The sequence below is a fragment of the Suricata suricatta genome, chromosome 2, assembly GCF_006229205.1.
Source record: "Suricata suricatta isolate VVHF042 chromosome 2, meerkat_22Aug2017_6uvM2_HiC, whole genome shotgun sequence".
NCBI classification, from domain to species: Eukaryota; Metazoa; Chordata; class Mammalia; order Carnivora; family Herpestidae; genus Suricata; species Suricata suricatta.
Genome location: NC_043701.1, coordinates 135,092,229 through 135,112,483, shown reverse-complemented (window position 1 = coordinate 135,112,483; position 20,255 = coordinate 135,092,229). Strand labels below are relative to the sequence as shown.

Genomic DNA, 20,255 nt, shown 5'->3' with positions numbered 1-20,255 from the left:
CTTACTTCACTTAGCATAATACTCTCTAACTCTATGCATGTCGTTGCAATGGCCAGATTTCAATTTTTTATGGTTTAGTAGTATTCCACTACTACTATATATATATACATACACACACACTGTATCTTCTTTGTCCATTCATCAGCTGATAGACACTTAAGCTGTTTCCATAATTTGGTTATTGTGGATAATGCTGCTATAAACAGCAGGAGTACGTATATCCCTTTGAATTAATACTTTTGTATTCTTTTTTTTTTTTTAAGTAGAGAAGTTAAAACATTTTCAAAAGTATATAGAATAGTATACTGCCCTTCCGTGGACTCATCAACTAGTATCAGTAATTATAACTCATGCCTTGGGTGCCTGGGTGGCTCAGTCATTTGAGCATCTGACTCTTGATTTGGCTCAGGTCATGATCCCAGGGTTGTGGGATCAAGCCCTATATTGGGCTCAGTGCTGAGCCTGGAGCCCACTTAAAATTCCCTCTTCCTCTGCCCCTCTGCTCTGATCACACACACTCTCTATAAAATAAAATTTAAAAAATTAAAAATTATAACTCATGGCCAATCTAGTTTTATCTGTATCTCTATCCACTCCCCCTACTCCTGGATTATTTTGAAGCAAATTCCAGATATTATTTCACCTTTTCTGTAAATATTTTAATGTCTCTAAATATTTAATATCTCTGAAACATAAGAAATCATTTTTAAACATATCATTACTACACTTGAAAATATTAACAATAATCCCTAAAAACCACTAAATAACCAATGAGTGTTCAAATATCCAAGTATAAATGTCATCATTTTTTAATGGTTTGTGTGCTTGATTCAGGACGTAAGTGAGGTCTACGCATTGAGATGTATTGATAAGTCTTTTATGTTTCTTTTAAAGTATAGATTTCTCCTTTATTGTTTCCTTGCAGTTTATTATTATTGAAGAACTAGGTAGTTTGTCCTGTAGATTCCCCACATTCTAAAGTTTGCAGATTGTTTTCCCGTGGTAAACTTTAGCGTGTTTTTCTGTTCTCTGTATTTATTATAAATTGGCAATTGGATCTAGAGATTTGGTCAGATTCATGTTGGATTTCTTTTGATGACTATTGTGTAGATGGCTACTGCAAGGTATGATTTTTTTTAAGACCATATTTCTGAAATTGTGAGTCAGGGAGAAGCCAAATAACAGGATAAAGAAGGCATATTTTCCAGCAGAGTCAGGTTTATGTTAAAAGGTTTGTAAATAGCTGGGCTAGGAGAGTATACTCTCACTGATTTGACATTTGCAGATTTCCTTGCTCCAAGTGATTTTCTCCTTTCTTAAATCTTTCTTTTGGGCCCAGAGGTAGCAAAGGATCAGATATAAAGCAATAAAAGATTATGTTGGAATTGATTGAAAATAGATGGTCATGTTACTACACTGCTGATACCTGAATATGTACAAGAATTTTCATAATGTATGAAAACAAATGAGTTGATGGTACATTTGAGAACCTGGAGGATTTTCTCTAAACCTGCCTTCCAAATTAATTCAAATGCTTAATTCGTCTTTGGCTTCCAGCAGTTTAGGTGATTATATCCTTTAGAATCTGACCTTTGCTGTTATCAAATCATACCCCTGCATTTACATCCTACGGGCATGAGGCAGGGCAAGGTATGTAAAAGAGCCTATGTCTTCTGGGCTCCTCAGTGATCTCTACTGAGGAATTTTGAACTGTAATCTCTGGGTGAAGCCGGTTTGGTAAAGCACTCATGGTGGATGGGAATGAGAATTATTCAGAGTTCACATGTCCTAATTTTAAATGATTCACATTTAAAGGTGGTTTAGAACTGAGTGGGGGTGGGGCAGAGGGAAGCCACCCACAGTCAGAGCTCTAGTGGGCAAAGGCTGGCCCAACTGGGATAATACCAGGTAAATAAAAATTAGGCTTTATTTGATGTGTTGCTAAATAAGAGGAAAGCTCTATCTTCTGTTTATGAGAGTGAAAATATGTTGATACATGACATTTTAATTCAATTTTTAAAGCTGTCATTGTTTTAAAAATTACCAAGTAATGTGTCTTGGGTCGCTGGGAGAGATTACAGGTCAGGATCAAGACTAGTTGTTCAGGAGACATTAGAAATTTGGAAGCTCCCACTCAATACTTGTGCTTCTCTGCATTTATCTGAGATATTCCTGCTACACTTAAATCAGATAGCTTTGGCCCCTACAGCTTATGATTCATGGGTATACTAAATTTGTGGCACTGGTATGAATCCCAAAGGGAAACTAGGTTCTCAAGAGGATGGAGGTCAGTTTCAGATACCAGCTTACCCCCATTTCCTTGTTCTTTCAGGACACCTGACTGATAGTGAATGTAATCAGAAACTCACATCCAAGAAAGGGTCACTGATAGAACGCAAGAGGAGCTCTGGCCGGGTTAGAAGGAAAGGGGATGAGCCACAGGCCTCAGGATACCACAGTGAAGGCAAGCCACTTCGTACTGTTTGTCTTTTTTCATTCACTGTGGCAGACTTTTGTTATACTCCAGACTTGCTTTTCTGGTCTGCTCAAAGGGCTTTCCTTGTTTTTACACTTTGGGGGCTAGGTATCTGTGATCACCTTAATCATTTATATTTGTTTCATTCTTTGTGTTTTTAGGAGAAACACTGAAAGAGAAGCAGGCTCCTAGGAATGCCTCTAAACCATCTAGCAGCACCAATAGACTAAGGGATTTTAAAGAGACAGTCAGCAATATGATTCACAACAGACCATCACTGGCTTCTCAGACCAACCTGGGATCTCCCTGTGGGGGGAAGGGCGGAGACCAGACTGACAAAAAGCCTCCGAGGAATCTGCCTTTACATTCTCGTGACTGGGAAATAGAGAGTACCAGCAGTGAGTCAAAATCCAGTTCTTCTAGCAAGTATCGTCCAACATGGAGACCCAAACGGGAGTCTCTGAATATTGACAGTATCTTTAGTAAGGACAAAAGGAAGCACTGTGGCTATACCCAGCTTAGCCCCTTTTCTGAGGATTCAGGTGAGGAGATAATTAGGGAAGAACTGGGCTTTTGAATAAAGTTAATTTATGTATTTTAAAACTTTGGATTTTCTGGTAGATTCAGCAAGGTGCATATTTATATGCTGATGTTGAACCTTTTGGAGATAGGAGCTCAGTGAATGAGTAGCTGGAGGGAGGGTTGGTTATGGCTTAATTTAAGGCAGCTGCTAAATCTACCTTCTTTTCCATACTTGTCCTTTGATCGGGATAGCTAAGGAATTTATACCAGATGAACTAAGCAAGCCGCTCGCTTACGACGCTAAAACTGGTGGACCAAGCTCCCAGTACAAGCCCTGGGGCCCATCACGGCCAGGCTCTCACCTTTTAGAACAGCACCCTCGCCTAATACAGCGAATGGAATCTGGCTATGAGAGCAGTGAGAGGAACAGCAGCAGCCCCATCAGCCTGGACGCAGCCCTGCCCGAGAGCTCCGGTGTCTGCAGGTATTGTTTGGCCTTTGAATTGCTGCATTGTCCCTGGCAGCAATGTGGGCCACCAAGAGAGAGGCTTTTCAAGTCAAACAAGTGGAGAAAAGGATTTTATTATCCTGTGGGCAAAGTATTGTGCTTTATCAACTTTTTTTAAAAATTAAAATAGGGGGGAATGTGCTAAATGGGTGATGGGCATTAAGGAGGGCACTTGTTGGGATGAGCACTGGGTGTTATATGTAAGTGATGAATCACTAAACTCTACTCCTGAAACCATTATTACACTATATGTTAACTAACTTGGATTTAAAATAATGATCACACTAAAAACCTAAAAAAATAAAATAAAATTGAAATAAAGTTGATGTACCATGTTATATTAGTTTCAGGTGTATAACATAGTGATTGGACAGTTCCGCATATTACACTATGCTCACCACAATAAATGTAGTTGCCATCTCTCACCATAGAATATTATTACAATATTATTCACTGTATTCTCTGTGCTTTACTTTTTTATCTCTGTGACTTATTTTACAACTAGAAATTTGTACTTCTTAACCCCTCTCAGTTATTTCACCCTACCACCAACCCCTTTCCTCTGGCAACCATTAGTTCTTTGTATTTGTTGTTTTTGTTTCTGTTTTTTGTTTGTTTATTTGTTCATTTGTTTTGGTTTTGGGATTCCACATGTAAGTAAAATTATATTGTATTTAACTTACTTCAATTAGCATAATAATACCCTCTGGGTCCATACATGTTGTCACAAATGGCAAAATTTCATTCTTTTTTATGGCTGAGCAATATTCCATATATATATATATGTATGTATGTATATATAAAATGTATGTATATATGTGTATATATGTATGTGTATGTATATATACACATGTATGTGTGTGTGTGTGTGTGTGTGTGTGTGTGTGTGTGTGTATGTGTGTGTATCATCTTTATCCATTCATCTCTCAATGGACCCTTAGGATGCTTCCCTATCCTGGCTGTTATAAATGTTGCAATAAACATAGGGGTGCTCTGTCTACTTTCTATGGCAACAGCACCCTCTGCTGGGAGAAGGAATAAAGGCATTTGAGAAAGAGAACTTTATTACATGTAAAATTGTTTAGTAAATGACTTACCATGTAAGAATTAGTGAATGAAAACATATAGTCCTATCATCAGAGAGTAAATAAAACTGTTATCTATTCTTGCTTTTCCTTTAGGATGGGTTATTTTTTTAAGGGTCACAGAGATTCTGTGTTTTATGAAACCAATGATATAATTGCATAAGATAACATCGACAGTTTAATAGTGCTCATCATACCCTGTCCATAGAGCCCAGTTTGCTTTATAAATTTTATTTTATGTTTTGAGAGAAAGTACAAGCAGGGGAGAGAAGCAGAGGGAGGGAGGGAGAGAGGGAGAAAGAGAGAAAGAGAAAGAGAGAATCAGTCTTAAGCAGGCTCCACACTCAGCACAAAGCCTGATAGGGGGCTCCATCCCATGACACTGGGACCATGACCTAAGCCGAAATCAAGAGTTGGAAGCTCAGCCGAATGAGACACCAGGTGCCCCATAAATTTTAGATCTTAAAACATTGTTTCTACTAAGTTGCCACAGAGGCAAGTTTCCTAATAGTGTTGCTGCTTTGAAAAGAGTGGTTTTGTCTTCTACAAAGGTGATAATCACATCCTCTATTTTCCCATTGCTCATCCTTGGACACAGGACCCTGTTGAGTTTTACGCATGAGAAGATGGCTACAAAGGTATAAGAAAGAGGAAGGCTATCCATATGAGAGCTTATATTTATCAATTCATTGAATAAGTTTTTTGCCCGACACTGTGCTAGGTGCAAAAAATGTGAATGAGGTTAGACAAGATGGGGGAACTACTTTCAGAAGTAGTTTAGCAGATACTTTAATTTTCTATTAGTTGGATGTTTCATTGTTTTTTGAGGGAATTTAGTTCTAGGAATGTTGCAGGTTAACACCCTTCTGATGTTTTCACTAGACTCTGGTTTGTCTTTGAAGGGATCAAAGTGCTAAGAGATCAACTGGGTTGGCACCTTCCTGGCGTCACATCCCAAAGTCTCACAGCAGTAGCATACTGGAGGCGGACTCTACAGCATCCAGGAGTGCCTGGGTAAAGAATCAGCACCTCTCAGGTAAGCAGAAAGACACTGGATTTGGAGGACTGGATTTGACTGCCAATTCTGTTTGGGAAATCGCCTTACCTGAGCACATTTGAAATTGGAAGACGGTTGTACTTTAAGTTTTCCATCAGTATGTAAATATGGAGATATTTGAGCTGTCTCATTTGTGGATTTATATATTTTTTGTTCTCCATCATGGCTTGCCTGATTGCTCTTTCTGCCTTGGCAAGAGCCCTTGTTGGAACACGAAGTAAGAGAAATATTGTGAATTGTATCAGTAGCATCTGCGTTCTTCATAGGATGAAGTTCTCCAGTTTTTGCCCTTGATTTAGAGGAAGCCTCATGGAATGAATTTCTTAGTGTTTAGTTCTATGAATTGAGATGACAAAGGGCGACATGAAGGCTATAGGCAAAACTGGGGGATAAGTAAATCAAACCTGTCCTTCTCTCCTGCCTCTGTATCCTGTCCACTATTCCTGTTTTCCCTTCTTGAGCATGTCTTGTGTTCTCATACTTCTTAAAACAAATTCTCAAAGAATGATATGACTCCTTTAGTACATGTAAATGACTGAAAATAGTTTAAAGTATGCTTTTTCTAAGAGAAATTTGCATTTTAAGATTAAAGTCAAAGCCTAAAGATAAAAGAATACTAGGATTTCAGGTGTGAGACACTGAGGGTAGAGATTTGAGGTAGTTAGAGGTTTTAGTTCCTTTTTTTTAAAACATTTATTTATTATTGAGAGAGAGAGACAGAGCATGAGCTGGGGAGGGGCAGAGAGAGGGAGACACACAGAATCCGAAGCAGGCTCCAGGCTCTGAGCTGTCAACGCAGAGCCTGATGTGGGGCTCGAACTCACAAATTGTGACCTGAGCCAAAGTTGGATGCTCAACCGACTGAGCCACCCAGGCACCGCTTAGTTCCTTTTTACATTCCCCTCACAACACACATATATACTTACAGTACATATTCCACTGAGGTGGAGACCCAGTCCAAATGGTTCAAAATACATAGGCAATCTCCCCAGATACAGACTTTTTGCAATGGCTAAAGGAAGGTGGTGAGTGTCTAATGTCGTTTAGTCTGCTGGGGAGTTCTGGGAGCTACTAGTTTAACTTACAGATCAACCTCCTTTGAAGCACATCTCTGAAGGATGTGTTTCATTCCCCCCCCTCCTTTTTTTGGTTTGTTAGATCAATTGAGAGTAGAATATGTGGGCAGAAACCTTAACCGTGGTCTGATTTAATGAGCTTCTGGATGTAGCTCTGTGGTCAGCTTACTAGGGAAAGGGGACAAAATACTGTGTACCAGCCTATGGAGGTAAGACCTGCCAATTCTCTTGATAGCCACTGAAAGTTCTTAGGTTTGGCTGGAAGGGAAGTATGCAGCAGTAAAAACAATGCATGAATCCTTTTATGTGTGAGTGCCAGTAGGTTGCTAACATTCGACAGAGCAGAACAATGCCAACAGAAGCAGGTGTCTCTGTTGTCCTGGGCTGGGTTATAATTTGAAACCCATGGAATAAATTCATGCTTCTTAATGAAGTTATACATTTGGTTTACTTACTACATTTAATTTCATGTTGACTAACATTGCTTTGAGAAACTTGTGGTCATGCATGAGCCTATTCCCGCTTCTTTTTTCTTCAGGTAGCCAACACCTTTTCGGGTCACTAAAGACGATATCTCTAATAGCCCTAATTCTGTACTACTTAGATAGAATTCACCAATATTATTCCTCAAGTAGTGAAGATATTTAGCAAGGAGTTACAACAAATCGTCACACACCATACTGTCCTCTTTGTGTAGTAGACCCTTCGTATGCAAAGGCAGAATACTTGTGCCTGACAATTAATCCTATCATTTTATTCTGGCACAGAGCAAAAATTTTTGTCTGGTAATTTTGATCACTCTTTTAAAAAGTTATGAAAGTAAAAATAAGTCCAACAATTCAGTAACCTGCCCTCTCCCTCTTCAGATTTGAAGGAACCAGGGTTACTATCATGGTATATGTTTTTTTGCTCTTTTTGTATGCCACATAAGTATATGGATACATTTATTACCACTATTAAAAAATAAAATGAAGTCATATATATTATTCTGTCACTTGAGTTTTCACTTAATATATCATGGACAACCTTTTGGATCTATTTGGTTCCAGCTATGAACATTATAAAATTGAATTTTTACTGGATATTTTATAAACTCTTTAAAGAGATGGTAGAAATTAAGAGTGAGAAATTGACTTGCTTGAAGCTTCCCAATGGATCAGTGGCAGCACATGTTTGAACATGCTCTCTAATGGTTAAGAGCATGGATTATGAGTTTAACCTATTTGACTTTAATTCAGCTCCATCATTTATTATCCTTGTCATGGCAAGGTACTTATTCTTTTTGTGTCTCTGTTTCTTCTTTCCTAAAATGTAGGCAATAATAGTACCTACTTCACAGGTTGTCATGAGAATTAAATAATGAATATAAAACTGCTTTTTTTTAAAACACTTTTTAAAAAATGTTTTATTTATTTTTGATACAGAGAGAGACAGAGCATGAGGAGGGGAAGGGCAGAGAGAGGAGACAGAACTGGAAGCAGGCTCCAGGCTCTGAGCTAGCTGTCAGCACAGAGCCTGACGCGGGGCTCGAACCCACGAACGTGAGATCTGACCTGAGCCGAAGTCGGAGGCTTAACCGACTGAGCCACCCAGGCGCCCCAATATAAAACTGCTTAAAACAGTGCCCATCATATAGTAAATATGTTGTCATATTGTTATTGTTATAAAGCCACTCAATAAATATTTTATCATTATAATTCATAGCCCAGGTCTCACCCTGAATCTGATATGGAAAGTACTATCCAAAACATGAATTCCAAATTGAATAAAGACTTCTATAGGAAAGGCAATATAGTGGCCATAAATGCAGCAGGTGCTTAATATTAGTTATGGAAATGTGGCAATTTCTCTTCTCCCTTGCTTATATTCCAGGTGGCGAGATATCTTTCAAAAGCGAACTGGATGAATTGCAGGAGGAAGTGGCCAGGAGGGCCCAGGAACAGGAACTTCGCAGGAAACGAGAAAAGGAATTAGAGGCAGCTAAAGGGTTTAACCCTCATCCCAGTCGCTTCATGGACTTGGATGAACTGCAGAATCAGGGTAATTGTTGTGAACATTAGGTTGTGGGTGATGGGGACAGAGAGGAAAGAAAAAAGTATTCAGGCTTATATATTTCTGTCTTCTGTTAGGCTAAGTTGTAGTTTAACATAATTCACTCATTTTAGTGAGAACTAGCTCAGGTAGGAGGTGACAAGCCTGTTGATTGAAAGACAGGCACTGATTTGGGGCTCATCTATTAAAGTCTGTAGATTAGAGATAGTATATTGTTCATGAAAAATGTTTCCTGTAAACATCTGTAGAATGTGTAAATAAAGCTGATCACAATTCAGAAATAGCAGAACAGGCCAGTGAATATGCCACACTGATAAGGGAAATTCTACTTGCTTGGCGGAAATATACTCTTGAGATTTCCTACCTGGAGCTTCAAGGAAGTAAGTCTACCAAGCAGGTTCTAAGAACTGAATTGCCTTTTGATCCTCTAATGATTCATTTCCCAATCTCAGATGATTTTCATGGACTTTGTGAGGCCTCCCCAACTGCCCCACCCTAGTTACTTTTTTTCCTTTAATTGCCTTAGGATGTCATTTTGTACCAGAAGAGATTAGTCTTCAAAATAGGAGTTTAAAAAGATGGAGGTATATATCTTAAATTGACTCCTGAAACTTATATCTTTCTATAAAATGAATTTATTATTCTTACTGTTCAGCATCCCCAGGTATAATATTATGCTAAAGCAAGAAAAGGAATCTGTGCTATTTTGGGTGATTGCTTTCTTGTTGACCACTTCCCACTTTTTGTCAACACTTAGAGAAGTTTACTGGGCTAATTTGGGGGCCAAACTGGGGGCTATTCTTCTCCTTTAATCCTACTGTTTTTTGATTTGAGGTAACCATTGCCTTATATTTCCCAAGCCATTGTATCTGTTTCCAAATTAGTTTTAAATTCCTAATTCCTTAGCTTCCCACATTTGGATAGTCTTCTCTCCTTTTTTGTCCTCAAAATCACATTGGGGTCTCCAGGTTATTATGCTTCTATATTCATCTCCTTCCCTTACCTTTTTTCCTTCCTTTGTTAGTTGGGCAGTACATGAAACTTGAGTGGGAATCCCTCTGGCTACATTTCATTGTTAATTCTTCATATACTTTGATTCAGAATCTCCTGGAAGAGCAAGGAATGGAGTGCTAAGATTCTAGAAGGTTAGGATTAAAATCTAGTACAGTGATGATACTCTGTAGTCTGCCTATATATCTATAGAGAAACTTTTTTGTTTTGTTGGCTCTCATTACCATCTCTGATTATAAAGATTGTATAGATTCAGTTGTTGTCAAATATTATGAGAAGACTTTACGTCTGGAGGGCGGGGTATCCTATCTCTTGATGTAGAGTAAAACCTGAATGCCAGGTTCTTCAGAACCAACGTACTACCTCACTGCCTTCCCATCGCTTTCCAAAAACCACAGTGAATTAGGAAATGAATATTAGGGGTATGGAAGAGCCTTTCTTACCATGTCCAGCTGGAGGTAAGTGGAGGATGGGGAGACTATGAGAGTAATAGCTGACATTTTGATGTTTTTTTTTCTTGTGAGCTTGTGAAAACTCACCAAAATTCACCATTGTGAGTGAATTTATAATACAGCTTACTACCAGTTTATGAGTGAGGAAAAGCCAACAGGGCACATAAACTTGAGCATTCTTTTACAGAAGTTGCCCTTCTAGTACTTGCTTTTTCATCTGGCACTGTACTTGAACTCTTTTGCACCTGCTTTGGTACACATTTGCTTTCAGGGGAGGAAGGAATATTTTAGGCTCACTGTATGTGAAATTGGCTTTTGCAGTAGGTTTGGCGAGCAAGAGCATGATAAAAGAAAATACTTAGGAGTGCTGATGAAAGGAATGTGCTTGCGAACCAATAACAAAGGCTGTTCCACTGCCCTGGTAGATATATTGAGGTTCGGCACTGCAAGCACCTGTGCCCAAGAGGTGTACTAATTTTCTAGTTGAGGGTGGTACAGAGAGGACTGTGAATTGAAGTAGGAAAGAAGTTTTACAGATGGCTTTCCACAGAGTAGTGAAGCCACTTTTGCCTTAACACAGCAGTAGAGGTCTCTGTGGAGATCTGGGGCATTCTGACACTAGTTGGCAAGATGTATCTTGTTGCACTGTGGAAACAGGTCAGTTCCAGGCAGAAGAATCTACCCTTCTGCTGTAGACAATATTGTGTTCTTTTCTTGATGGGCCCTTTAAGTGCTCTTGGAGTTGGAATATGTGGTGGACAATGACATACTCCTCTTTCATGGCCTTGGCAATGTCTTGGTTAAGCCAAAAATGGATGTCCTATGTGTTTCAGAGAATTCTTCATAGCAATGGAGAGTTAGAATAAGGGTAGATCAAAGGCTCAGCAGCAAGAAACTATGTGCACTGAAGGGAAACAACACTGCATAGAAAAGGGTGGAACGAATTGTAATGAAAATGAAAAGTACTGGCCCTTTCAGGGAGGAGTGACGGCTTTGAGAGGTCCTTGCGAGAGGCAGATTCAGTGTTTGAAGAGTCGCTGCATCTGGAACAGAAGGGAGACTGTGCTGCAGCTTTGGCTCTCTGTAACGAAGCTATCTGTAAGTAACTCTAACTGCTACAGCTATGGCAATTTTGACTAACTTTGAGATAGGTATTATTAGTGTCATGGCTCAGTTGGGATGAAAATAGCTTTTATGTCTCCTCTCTGTCAGTCTGCCAAACTGAAGCCCTTTAGCTATCGTTGCCCTTCATATTTTTAAGTGTGCCATGCGCTGTCATGTGGCCTATGGATCTTTACTGGAATGACCTCATCAGGAGTCTGCAGATGAACTTTCCAGCCATGCCTACCTTCTTATCCCAAGTTAGACCTCAGATTTGAGGTTAGTCTGCTCTTTCTCCAGTCACTGACTATTTAGGTGGAGCTTATGGCAAGAAGGAATGAATATATTGGCTGTGACTTCCCAGGCCTGTGACTTTGCACCGCATAAGTGATTCATGTTCCTCCCCTGCTTTCCTCATATGCTGCACCAAAAGGTTACAGTGAAGGACTAAGGCTTAGCATTTATATATGGTTCTTAAATGTGACCCACAAGAAGCTGTGTTTCATAAAGACAGATTCAGATTTGGATCTTATTTCTGCTGTTGGCTGTCGGGAAGGGGAAGTTGGGAGCAAAGTGTGGAGACCAGAGTCGGACAGGTTAGTTGCAGAGGACGAAGAGTGGCAGTCTCTAAGATGGAAGCACCAGTTTATCTTCTTAACTCATTTTAGTTTAGCTTTTTGTTTGTTTATTTATTTAAATTTGAATTAATCTGTTTGGCCTCCATGGCTTTCATGAATGTTCCTTATAGCCAGAGCCAGCTCTGTACCCTGAACAATATGTGCATGGTCCACGCCTTGCATTCCTGCTGCACATTTTGAGTTTTACTGCATATCTTTGCTCATTTTTGGTTCAATTTTATTTTTATTTTTGTATTTTGTGTTCTGTTTCTGCTATATTTTCTTTTGCATTTTAGCTAAACTAAGACTTGCCCTGCATGGTGCCAGCTCTAGCACACACAGCAGAGCCCTAGTCGATAAGAAGTTGCAAATCAGTATTCGAAAAGCACGGAGCCTGCAGGATCGCATGCAGCAGCAGCAATCATCGCCGCAGCCGTCGCAGCCCTCGCAGCCCTCAGCCTGCCCCTCCTCACAGGGGGCGGCCCTCCCTCAGCCAACAAGGTAGTGCCTGGGATCCACTGTAGTTTATGGACACCAGGGGAGGACATAACCATGTCCAGGGGAGAGAGAAGAATCCTCTGAAAATATTTTCTTCTCAGGTCAGACATACAGTGGAAAGCTCATCTTACTGCTGGTCTTTTTCTTAATAACTCCTAGAAAGATACAAAAAGTATAGCATTATAAATAGACCATTTGTCCATATTTCCTATGGGTGACTTTGTACTTGGACTGGTGTAGTAACATGATTATTAAATATGTACATATTATGTTCTCAGGCATGGCAATCTGAGCTGTTTCATGTTGGAATAGAAACCATGTGATTTGTTTTGGGATTTCAGTGCTCTCTGTCCCTCAAGGAAACAGAGAAAGCAGTCTTCTTTGCTCTGATTGAACCATAGAGAAGAGACACAAAGATTCCCTTTGTTTTGCTTTCCTATGGGCAACATTAGGAGAAAAGTCCCCAGGGCCACTGGTTGTAGCTTTTACACTTTAGCTTTGGAATTTGGCTCTTAATTATAATACATGGGTTTAAGTTAAAATTAATTTTGGCTTTTAATAAGCCTAAGTAGTTTTCAGAATATAAATATTATAAAAGCAGCTAATATTTTCTGAACATTTGCCTATATCTGGGCACTAAGCTAAACACTTTAATTCTCATAATAACCTTAGGAGCTAGGGACTATTAGACTATTATTTAGCAATATTTTATAAATAAGGAAACTCAAGCTCAGGGAGAATAAAATACATCAGGTACCCAGGGTTACTCAGGTAGTGAGTGGTAGAGGGGTAGACTTTAAATCCAGGTCTGTTTCACTCCATTAGGTCCCCTATGTAAGTAGAATGACATATTTCTCATGATGTTGTAAGGGTGACTGAGTGGCTATACCCCCAGAAGTTGAGGATGTATTCTTTCAAATTTAATGCTGACCACTGAGATCTTCTTTCTTCTTTTCTCTTACTGTGTACTCTAGTCATTGAATGCTGATCTGCGAATCTGATCAGTGATATGTTTTGAATATAAGCAATTTAGGTAGCTAATCTCTCTCTAGAAAACTTATGCCACTTGATGTAAGTAATTGAGATTTTATTTAAGTGCTTCTAACACTGAGTTTTTTAGGTCACAAATATAAAACTATTAGTAAGAAACTTAGTAAGTGCGGTTAATCCCTAGTCTCACTCTGCCTCTCAGGATCCTAGGTATGAGTGACTTCTAGGCTTTGCTCACCTTCATGTCATCTGCATGTGGGACTTGCAATTTTTGGTTTTTAATTTGCAAGAAGAATATGATTGGAATGGGACTTTACAGTTAGTGGAGAATATTGACAAAGACTTCACTTAATATTACTGTGTGCAACTATGGTGAAGGTATTAAATAAAGAGAACTAATATTATGTATTGCTTGGGTATGAATTGACCATATGCTTGCCTTCTCCTGTGAACCTCTGAACTATTGACTGTACTTGTGCTTGTCTTTCTGTTTATTTTTACCATTCCCTCTGTGGATGGCTAGAAATGGGAATCAGATGAACAGGTCTTTTTGTAAGTGATGTTGTCACTTAAGGCAGCTTATGACTGGCTCTCTCCATTTATTTCAGTGAACAGCCTATCCCGCTCCAAGTATTGTTAAGCCGGGAGGCTGAACTGGAACCCTGCACGAATACAGAATTTGGGGCCAGTTCTTTCATCCACTCACCTGCTTCCTGCCATGAGTCACACTCATCACTCTTCCCAGAGTCATCTGCCCTGTCTGCCCCACAGCACAATTCCCCTAGTAGGTCTGTCTTGAACCTTCTGACTTCATTTGAGGACAGCATTGACCCCTCTATACCCCACAGGCAGGCCTTACCTAAAACACTAGGGAGGACTGAGAAGAATGCTCATTATGATTGGGAATCATTGGATGTACCAGAGGGTAAGCTACAAGGCTACAAGGGTGACAACAGCATCTGTACCAGGTTCCTCCCACAACAAGAAGGAAGAGGCATTGATCAAGAACAGCCATTCCAAGAAAAGAGGGATCCTGCTGTCTCATCCCAAGTGATGCCTTGGTCACACTTAGCTGGAACAGATACCTCTGAGAGAGGCGATGCACACAGACTAGGCTGTAGTCCTTCAAGTTCATCAGCTCAGTCCAGCCTTCCCCTGTACAGGGCCTGCCACACTCTAATGCCTGCTGCTTCCTCACCTATGCTTCACTCTCCTGATACTGTGCAGAAAACTAACGAATGCCTCCAAGCCAAAAGCTTCAAAACTTTGTTGACTTCAAAAGTGGATGGAGGCAGCGAGGATCCCTATAGGCCAGAGTTTCCGAACACAAAAGGACTTGTCCGTTCTCTAGCAGAACAATTCCAGAGGATGCAAGGTGCCTCCACAAGGGATGGCACAGGTTCCCAGGATAGAAGTTTGCCAAACAGTCTGAAGAAGAATTCTTCCCCTTCTGACTCTAAGCCACCTTTCCCACAGGGACGAGGGAAAGGCCATTGGCCTTGGGCAAAACAACAACCCTCTTTGGATGGGAAGGACAGACTACCTTCCTGGGAAGAACCTGCTGATTATCCTTCTCTTGCCATGAACTCTGGTCTGCTTAATAGTGAAACTTCTAGGGGAAGACAGCCTGGGTTGGCAGAGCCAAGCATGTATCAAGGAAAGCCATCTCAAGTTAGAGATGCTAGGCCTAAGGAACTAGGCAGCAGTGTCGACTTGGGGACTTCCTTGCCTTTGGACTCCTGGGTGAATGTCACAAGGCTCTGTGATTCTCAGCTTAAACATGGGGTCCCTGGGCCAGGAATGAAGTCTTCCCCCCATGAATCCCATACCTGTGTAGCCTATCCTGAAAGAAACCACATCCTTTTGCATCCACATTGGAACCAAGACACAGAGCAGGAGACCTCAGAATTGGAGTCTCTCTACCAAGCCAGTCTTCAGGCTTCTCAAGCTGGCTGTTCTGGATGGGGGCAGCAAGATGTGGCCTGGAATTCATTTAACCAAACAGGTAAGAATGTAACCATGGGCAGGGGGAGTGGGTGACATATAAAAGCCAAAAGCAGGATGATAAGATCAGAAGAGGGGTGGTGTTCTGTCCAGATAACATCCTCAGCTTAAGAGATCTTCTGACTTTATTTATAAAGACTTTAGGACAAAAGCTAGACCTTTTTCTGGCTATAGTGGAGAATGGGGACAGAATAATCACTTATGGTCCAGTTCCCTCCTTCTAAAGGAAGAGACCAATGAGTATATGCCCTGGGCTTCTGTGATATGCAGTGCTAAGGAATGGTTCATAGGTCTTAGAGAGAGACTCAGCATGAAGTAGGAGAGGCTGAGAAGAAAAGTCCTTCTACGGCTCAGGAGCTGAACTAATCAAACCAAGATCTAGCTTCCAGATCCAACTTGCAATGAGGATGTCCACATTGAGCCAGATCTCCAAAGTGGCATTTCCAGATCATACTGAACCAGAAATATCAAGATCTTCCCTGATCCCTTCAGAAACTACCAGCTTTAGAATATTCTAGGTCGTATGGTTGTAGGGTACCCATTCATTGGCTTAGATTATATTGTGTGAAGAATGAAGTCTGTACTTTAAATGTACTTCACAGACTTAGTTCTGGAAATGGTAGACATGAAGAATATTTATAACTTAGATTGATATACTTAAGAACTCCAAAGCCTGAACTATTCTGGTTCCATTGTTAACTGTCAATATAAATTTGGACAAGTCACTTAATATTCCACAGCTGAGTTTTTACCTGTAAAACTTAGAGAATTGATTCTTTTTAAAGATGACCTCCAACTTAAAAAAAAAATTGTTTTATTTATTTATTTTAAGAGAGAGGGAGGGAGAGAGAGAGAAAGAGAACATGATGGAGGGAGAGGCAAAGAGAAAGGGAAACACAGAATCTGAAGCAGGCTCTAGGCTCTGAGCTGTCAGCACAGAGCCTGATGCGGGGCTCAAGCCCACGGACTGTGAGATCATGACCTGAGCTGAAGTCCAAAGCTCAACCAGCTGTGCCACCCAGATGCCCCAAGATGCCCTCCAGCTCTTAAAATGATATGTATGATTCTGTGAAATTGGACTCAGGGAACTTTATCTTTAGTTCAGTTTCTATAACAGTACAGGTTTCTTGCATGCTGCCAGTTGATGTTTAAATACAGCCACACAGGTATTTATTGAGTACCTAGAAGCTACTCCCAGAAGTTACTGGGGAGGGAGGATATCACATAAATATAAGATTTGATGTTGAGATATGTTTTTTAGGATATGCATCACAGTGTAGACTTTGCAATAATGTTTATTAAAATTCTCCTTAGGTACATGGGACAGGGCAGGATGGGAAGATTCTAAAGAATGAGGAAAAGCTGGTGTCTTTCAGTTGGCTTCCTGTCTAAAGGAGAAAGAAAATATAAATGTCAAGTGTTTTAATAATAAACACATATTAAACTATACCTTACAATTAAAATTAAACTGTTAAGTATTATATTAAAAAAACTCAAATAAAAAAAATTTATATTACCTCAAATAGGAACATTTTTCATTGTGGATAGTTTTGAAAATATATAAACTAACTTTCATGAATTTACTTCTGGCTTTATTTTTTATGCATATATACTATATATTTATTTTGTTTTTAAACAAAAGCAAATTGTTACAATATATGTATACAGTTTATTCCCATGAGATTCTTCCATCATATCCTTGAGTATTTTTCTTTTGAAGCAAATACTTTTAAGGACTATAATATACTGTATATGAATGTATCATAATATAGTCAACCATGAAATACTTCATATACTTAGATTACTTCCAATTTTTAGATAAATTGATGATGGATATCTTTATATTTGGGCACATTTCTGATGAGCTCTTCCAAATAAATTTTTCGAAGGATAATAACTAGTTGAAGGTTAAATACTTTTAAAAATCTCTTGATATGGGCTGGTAAATTAGCCTTCAAGAAGATTATATACTTCTGTAAACAATTTCAAAGAGTACCTACCAAATATTACTTTTCTGCTTAATATTGAAGAAAAACTAATTTAAAAAATCCATCTGATGAGTCAGTAAATCCCAGTCAAACCAGACTAGCCTTTATTGACATAAAGAAGGGATCGGGTGCAATAAATCAGGAAGTAGGTAATGAAGGAAGGTGCCAGTTGGGATCTGTATGTGATAGACTATATCTTTAGGGGGAATACTCTATCTTACTGGAAAGCATTTTATCTTACTGTAAAGTTTGTTTATTTATTCAGGGTGGGGAGGAGCAGTGACAGAGGAGAGAGAAAATCCCCAGCAGGCTCTGCACTGTCAGCACAGAGCCCCACATGGGGTTCTGTCTCACAAATGGTGAGATCATGATCTGAGCTAAACCAAGAGTCAGATGCTCAAGTGACTGAGTGGCCTGGTGCCCCTACTGTAAAGCATTTTTTAAGCATCAAATTACTACCCCCCCACACACACTTTATTGATATAATTGACAAATAACATGTAAGGTTAAGGCGTACAATGTGATGGTTTGACATATACATAATGTGCAATGATAACCACAGTAAGGTTAGTTAACACAACCTTCACCATGCATAATTGCAATTTCTTTGTAAGAACATTTGAGATCTACTCTCTTAGCACTTTTCAGGTAAATAATACAGTATTGTTAACTATAGTCATGATCCTGTATATTAGATCACCAGAATTTATTCGTCTTCTAATTAGAAGATTATATCCTTTGACCAACATCTCCCCATTTCCCCCACACTCCATGTCAATTACCATTCGTTTTGTTTTGTTTTGTTTTGTTTTTTAAGTAGGCTTCAAGCCCCGCATGGAGCCCCACATGGGGTTCAAGACCCAAGCTGAGATCAAGAGTTGGATGCTCAACTGACTGAACCACGTAGTTGCCCCTCAACTACCATTTTTTATTTCAATGAATTTAGCTGTTTTTAGATTCCACAAATAAGTGAGGACATATAGTATTTGTTTTTCTCTATCTGACTTATGAGTTGAAAAAAATAAAAGCTTTATTGATATATAATTTACATACCATATAGCTTATCTGCTTAATATGTATAATTGTTTTTTTAAAGTATATTCCGAGTTGCCCATCTATCACTACAATCAGTTTTTTTTTAAAGTTTATTTATTTTGAGAGAGAGAGTGTGAACAGGGTAGGGGCAGAGAGAGAGGGAGACAGAGAATCCCAAACAGGCTCCATGCTGTCAATGCAGAACCCAACACAGGGCTCAGTTTCACAAACCATGAGATCAAGACATGAGCCAAAGTCAAGAGCCAGATGCTTAACCAACTGAGCCATGTAGGTGCCCCACCACAATCAGTTTTAAAGTGTTGCTTATTTGGGGGGCACCTGGGTGGCTCAGTTGGTGAAGCGTCCAACTTCAGCTCAGGTCATGATCTTGTGATTTGTGGGTTCAATCCGTGCGTGGGGCTCTATGCTGACAGCTCAGAGCCTGGAGCCTGCTTCGGATTCTGTGTCTCCTCTCTCTGGCCCTCTGCTGCTTGCACTCTGTCTCTCAAAAATAAATAAACGTTAAAAAAATTTTGTAAAAAAATGTTGCCTATTTTGGACATATAACAGAATCATATAGTATATGGTGTTTTGTGACCAGATTAATTTTGACATGATTATAGTTCCTAAAGAGTTGTATATAAACATTGCCCTTGACCTCTATTCTAAATTTTATAGAATTTTGAAATTTGGCAGACATCATCTTAAAAATAACTTTTTGTTAGGGAAAATTTCAAATATATTCAAAAGTAATGAGTAAGACTAAATGTTACAATAGCTCTCCAATAAGCTAGTACTTATGACTAGCTTCCACAGTGCTTATCTTGGCCAGTTATTAACATATAGCGAATTCTCATTTACCTATAGCCTCTGTCTACTAGATTATTTTATTATCTATATATCTATTATTTATTTATACATTTTATTTTTATTTCCTACACCCAGTGTGGGCTTGAATTCAGGACCTTGAGATTAAGAGTTACATGCTCTACTGACTAAGTCAGCCAGGCACCTTTTTACTGGATATTTTAAAGCAAATTCCAGACATTATATCATTTCATCCATTTGTAATTTGGAATGTATCTCTAAGAAATAAAGATTCTTTTTAAAAGGCAAAACTATATTATTATTTATCTAAAAAATTAACAATAATTTATTTTTTTATTTTTGAGAGACAGAGACAGCTTGAGCAGGGGAGGGTCGGAGAGAGGCTCGGAGGGTCGGAGGGTCAGGCTCTGGACCAAATCCAAAGGCAGGCTCCATGGGGCTTGAACCCACAAACCATGAGATAATGACCTGAGCTAAAGTTGGATGCTCAAGCACAGAACCCGACATGGGGCTGGAACCCACAAACCATGAGATCATGACCTGAGCCACCCAGGCGCCCCAACAATAATTTCTTAATGTAATACAGTAACTAGCCAGTATTCACATTTTTCAATTGTGCCATATATGTCTTTTCACAGTTGGTGTATTTCAAATTAGTATTCAAACAAGATCTACACATTGCATTTGGTTGATATGTCTCAAGGCTTTTTTTAGCCAATAAAGTTTTTGTCTGGTAATTTATTTGTGGAAGATTTGGTCATTTGTCAAATCCATATTCTAGATTGTACTGATTATATTCTAGTAATTTTTTCTTTTTTAAAACATGTTCTTCTAGTCCCTGTTTTACTGGAATCTGGTAATTAAGGCTAGAGGCTTGAGTAAACTGAGATTCAATTTTTTTTAAGATTTTTTTTTCAAGTAATTTTACCCAATGTGAGGCTTACACTCATGACCC

General features: G+C 39.2%; 1 protein-coding gene across 9 annotated transcripts in view; it reads left to right on the top strand.

Moving 5' to 3' along the window:
- Nucleotides 1-20,255, top strand: part of USP54 (ubiquitin specific peptidase 54) — an 83,624-nt gene that overhangs the window by 52,682 nt on the left and 10,687 nt on the right. For 6 of the 9 annotated variants that reach the window (XM_029931930.1, XM_029931928.1, XM_029931931.1 and 3 more), the window contains 8 exons: nt 2,333-2,464; nt 2,638-3,018; nt 3,251-3,482; nt 5,494-5,627; nt 8,597-8,764; nt 11,218-11,337; nt 12,254-12,458; nt 14,054-15,450. In XM_029931930.1, coding sequence (XP_029787790.1) covers nt 2,333-2,464; nt 2,638-3,018; nt 3,251-3,482; nt 5,494-5,627; nt 8,597-8,764; nt 11,218-11,337; nt 12,254-12,458; nt 14,054-15,450 — 2,769 coding nt within the window. Of the gene's footprint in view, nt 1-2,332; nt 2,465-2,637; nt 3,019-3,250; nt 3,483-5,493; nt 5,628-8,596; nt 8,765-11,217; nt 11,338-12,253; nt 12,459-14,053; nt 15,451-20,255 lie in introns of those variants that run through there. The other 3 variants (XM_029931929.1, XM_029931932.1, XM_029931936.1) reach the window with 2 other exon arrangements.